Raw genomic sequence first — 4,457 nt, forward strand, 5'->3', positions numbered from 1 at the left:
TTGTAGTATACATGTATAAAATTTCATGAACATATATGTTAACATGTAATGTATACAAAAAAGATAAATACACAGATTAAAATGGGCTTTATCATTGTTGTTTTTGGTCCAGATATTTATCTTTTTTGTGTAGCATGCAAATAATCGAATTACCTGATGAAACTTTTTTGTAACTTGACGAACAGTCATATGTATTTGTATAAAAAGATTTGATATTTTTTGAAACTTTTAAGTATATTTTGATTTTTTTTTGATAAAACGGGCTCCATGGAGCCCGGCCTCTGCGACGCCTCACTCGCTCCCTCTCTGATTTCATTAATGAAATCAATGTCTTCATGCTACAAGGGAACAGTGGGAAAAGGAGAGCAAGAAGATAATGCAGACAGAGTATACATCTCGGACCACCAGACATTTTACCTCTATCACCTGCAGCCTCTAGCCACCGCCCCCACACTAGGAAGAGACAAGGAGCTGCCAGCTGAAATGTATTTATGTTAAGTATGCATCAATTAATTTGGACCGTAGGGAGGGAGTACTAGAGAAATTATTTCAACGGAAGAGTTAGGAAACCAGAAGCGTTCAGGCAGAAGCGGCAGGAATCCTCCGGCTAGCGAGTGTTTTGTCCACTCGATTCCTTCCAGGCTGTAATGCTACGCACATGTATTATTTTTTAGTGCATTGTGTGATCTCGATGACGGTGATGTTTGTACGCCCGTTTACGTGCAGATGGAGTATCTCTAGCTCAACTGTGAGCAGTTTTGGAAGTGATCTCTTTGGTTACAATAAGGAAATCAAGGGAATACGCATGAATAGATGGATGTGGGGAATCTAAAGTGTTTGAAAAAAGGAGATATTATGCACGCACAAACAGGGAAAAGACGAGAAAGAAAAGATGCACATGCATGTTTGGTAGTACTAGCTAGATGGATTGATGTGAAGGGGAACAATGAGGCTAGGGAAAGGTGGGTATTGCGTGTCGATCATCCGTGCAAAGAAAAGAAATGATAGTGGATGTTTATACTCCATTTGGGGCCATTTCCACTTGTCGAAGTCAGGTTGTTTCCATCTCTAGTACTCCCTCCATCACATAATATAGCGGGCATTCGTTTCCATGAAAGTTGAGCTTCACACATCAAGTTTATAGAAAACCTTTTCAACGTTTACAATAGAGTGAAGTGCACGTAGGTCCTTGAACTATTTTAAGGGTGTCACATAGGTCTTCACAGTATGAAAATCGTCGTTCAGGTCCTCAAAGTATAGTGAGTGTGTCATGCTAGACAAAGTATAGGTCCTCAGACTACTTTAATATTGAACTGATTCTGGACCTGGATGAAACACTTATTACACTTTAAGGACCTAGATGACGATTTTCATAGTTCGAAAACCTACATGACACCCTTAAAATAGTTTGGGGATCTACTATGCACTTCACTCTTTACAATACCAAACATATACCATATGAATATAGATTTCATGATTAATCTAATATGAATATAGATTTCATGATTAATCTAATGGTGTTGATTCGATATTCTCATCACATAAACTCGGTCAATGTTGATAAAGTTTAACTTTAAAAAGATGGAATACACACCATATTAGGAAACTAGGACCGTGTCCGTTCTCACCAGATTAGCATAGCATTGTCGTCCATAAACATGCACACATAGATACAGTAGCTAACGAAATTAACGGTGAATACTATGTTTGTGGTGCATGCGTGGTGCTCGCCGGTGGGGACATATATTACATAGGATTCCATTCCACGTCTTGCCCGCTAGGTAGTACAACATATAAAGCAGGAACAAAAGGAAATCGAATCCACGTACGGTCTGGCCTCACACAATCGATCTTTTATCATACAATCAGCCATCACCTACTTGTGACGGAAATGCCGTTAATTTACATAGCTGGATCGATTGATTCGTCCATCACCTCAATATTAAGGAGATATATTACATACTAGCCTAATTTTGCAACAAAGCTACTACTACGTACTAGCTAGATTACATATGCACATGCATAGTTCACGACTCCCATTAATATTGATATGTCCATCACCAAGAGCTAGCTTTGGACAATTAATCATGTATAAGTAGCAAGCACATGCATTGGTAGTCTTGTATATAACTAATTAATTAGTGGAATAATTAAGCTACTGCAGTCGATGAACCATGGCCGCCGCCGATCATGGCGCAGGGGCGGAGCGGCACCTCTGCCTCTGCTCGAGCCCGAAGTGGAGAGTGGACCTGCTGGACCTGCTCCTGCCGCCGCCGTTGCTTCTGCTGCTGCTGCAGTCGGGGAGCACTGCCGCCTGCGCCGCCGTCGCCGAACGTTCCTGCATCCAGATGTGCAACACAAGTTACACAACCAATATCATAATGCTGCATGCTAGCATCAAGTATATGTAGACGTAATCCGTTAAACTACAAATGGCCATGGTGAATATGCGCGTACTTTGATGAAGTCCTGCTCGCGCTTGATGAGCATCTGGTTCTCCCTGCGCAGCTGCGCCAGCTCCATCTCCAGCTCGTTGGTGTAGGCCTGCTTCCGCGCCCGCGACCGGGCCGCCGACTCCCGGTTCTTTATCATCCGGCGCTGACGGTCGACCGCCGCCGGAGCATCGACCTGCACCCTCTTGCTGTTGTTGTTGCCGCTGTTGGCTCCGGAGGCGGAGGGGAAGCCAAAGGGGTAGTCATTGCAGGAGCTGGAGCCGGAGGGCGTACCGGAACCGGGACCACCACCGTGGAAGGTGAACTGGACGGAGGAGCTGAGGGTGAGCGCCGTGTAAGGAGCCCCCCGCCGCAGCGGCACCGGGCCGGCGAGGTAGTCCTGGGGGAAGACGGCGGCGGCTGGAGAGCGGATGTGGTACGACTGCAGCGCGGCCGGGGTGGAAGGCAGGGACATGTCCTTCCACAACTCCTCCATCCGAAACACTCCACTGGATCCTACTTGGCCTTCACCTAATATGTGTGCAAGGTGAGAGACGCTGGCACACGCGTAACGCTAAGTATATATGGCATGCTCCTTGTGGCTCTCTTCTCTTAGTTTATAGCCACAAACGCAACGCCCTGTCCACCCATGGGTGGCCTGGTGTGTGTGGGTGCAAGTAATCTACCGGAGTATTATGCTTCAATGGCGTGTTGCTTGTTTGTCATATCTGGCTACGCATGCATGCATGTATGTGTGCGTTTGATTCTTCTCGGCATTTCTCTATATTTGTATTTCTGTATCATAGTGATCTTTTTCTGGAATAACTTTCGATTTATTCATCAGCTGTCAAGACAGTACAAAAAACACCAAAGATAATAGAGATTACATCCATGTTCGTAGACCACCTCACGATAGCTACAAGCACTGGAGCAAGCCGAAGACATGCCACCATCACCCCCCTCCCTCGTCGGAGTGAGACAAAGCTAGTCATAGTAGACCGTTGGAAACTCATGGTGCTAATGCCCCTCAGGACCAGCACACCAGAATAACAAATGTCGTTGATGAAGAGAAGCGTGGATCAGAAGGATCAAAACCTGTAGACACATGAATGTAGACGAACAAAAATCAAATCCATCAAAGACAAACACCGTCGAATCTCGCGAGATCTGCCAAAGACACTTCCACACGCCCTCCGACGATGCTTGATGTATCGCTGGACGAGACGGGGATAGAAGACGAGAACTGCATTTCATCTTCAGAGAGCCGTCGTGCACTTGGCATCCTGAGCAGGACACAAATCCTAACCAAATTCAAAAAAACACCTAAAAACAAAGCCCTCGCACCGTCAATGGCCGGGATCAACCGTGTCTCCATGGCCCTAAGGCCAAAGGAGACTAGGCAGATCGGCGGCGATGCCGACGGAGGCACGGGAAACCCTAACACGTGTTTGTTCGCTCAAGATATGTTGAAGCCGAGAGACATTGATTGGATTAGGGTGATTGATTTCCTTCTCTCCCATTCAGTGTCTAGACTTATGTCGGTCTTTCTTTAAAATAAATAAATTTACAATGCAATATTTTGAAATGTTTTACGAAACATTACTAAAAGTGTTTTTGACATAATTTTCAAAATATTCTTTTTCTATAGGTTTATTTCATGAATCTTCCATTATTTCAGCCGTTCTTTCTTCAGAAAGTCGTATTTACCCGAGTGGACCACCAGCTTGTCATGTCTGGCTACACCTATATGGGTGTAGTCCTGCATTAGATTATTATATGTGTATCTTCGTTTCTATATTTCGACACCAATGGGCCCCTTCCATTAAACGTATGGTCAAAAGAGTTTTGTTTATAGATTAAATATTTTGAAAAATAATTTATTGAAACTGTTTTCACACACTTTTCAAAAGAAAATTCCTTTCGATGTGTTTAACTATTTTTTTCACGGATCTTCTATATTTCAATCATTAACCCAAAAATCACATTTCACATTTGAAAGATTGTGGATGTCGCCTAAAGAGGGGG

General features: G+C 44.0%; 1 protein-coding gene across 1 annotated transcript; it reads right to left on the bottom strand.

Annotated features, from left to right (window-relative positions):
• Positions 1–1,838: 1,838 nt before the first annotated feature.
• Positions 1,839–3,093, bottom strand: LOC119298414 (bZIP transcription factor 27-like). The gene is made up of 2 exons (XM_037575827.1): positions 2,458–3,093; positions 1,839–2,338 (listed from the first exon to the last, which is right to left on the bottom strand). Exons 1-2 carry the CDS (start codon positions 2,926–2,928, stop codon positions 2,189–2,191), a joined length of 621 nt encoding a protein of 206 aa, XP_037431724.1. The 5' UTR covers positions 2,929–3,093; the 3' UTR covers positions 1,839–2,188.
• Positions 3,094–4,457: the final 1,364 nt, after the last annotated feature.

This window comes from Triticum dicoccoides, chromosome 5A (assembly GCF_002162155.2).
Source record: "Triticum dicoccoides isolate Atlit2015 ecotype Zavitan chromosome 5A, WEW_v2.0, whole genome shotgun sequence".
Taxonomy (NCBI): Eukaryota; Viridiplantae; Streptophyta; class Magnoliopsida; order Poales; family Poaceae; genus Triticum; species Triticum dicoccoides.

Bases quoted from the DNA above. Each gene is read 5' to 3' on its own strand.
- LOC119298414 (XM_037575827.1), bottom strand. From the start codon at position 2,928: ATGGAGGAGTTGTGGAAGGACATGTCCCTGCCTTCCACCCCGGCCGCG. The intron at 2,339-2,457 runs GTACGCGCATAT...ATCTGGATGCAG, and splicing joins GCGAGCAGGACTTCATCAAA to GAACGTTCGGCGACGGCGGC.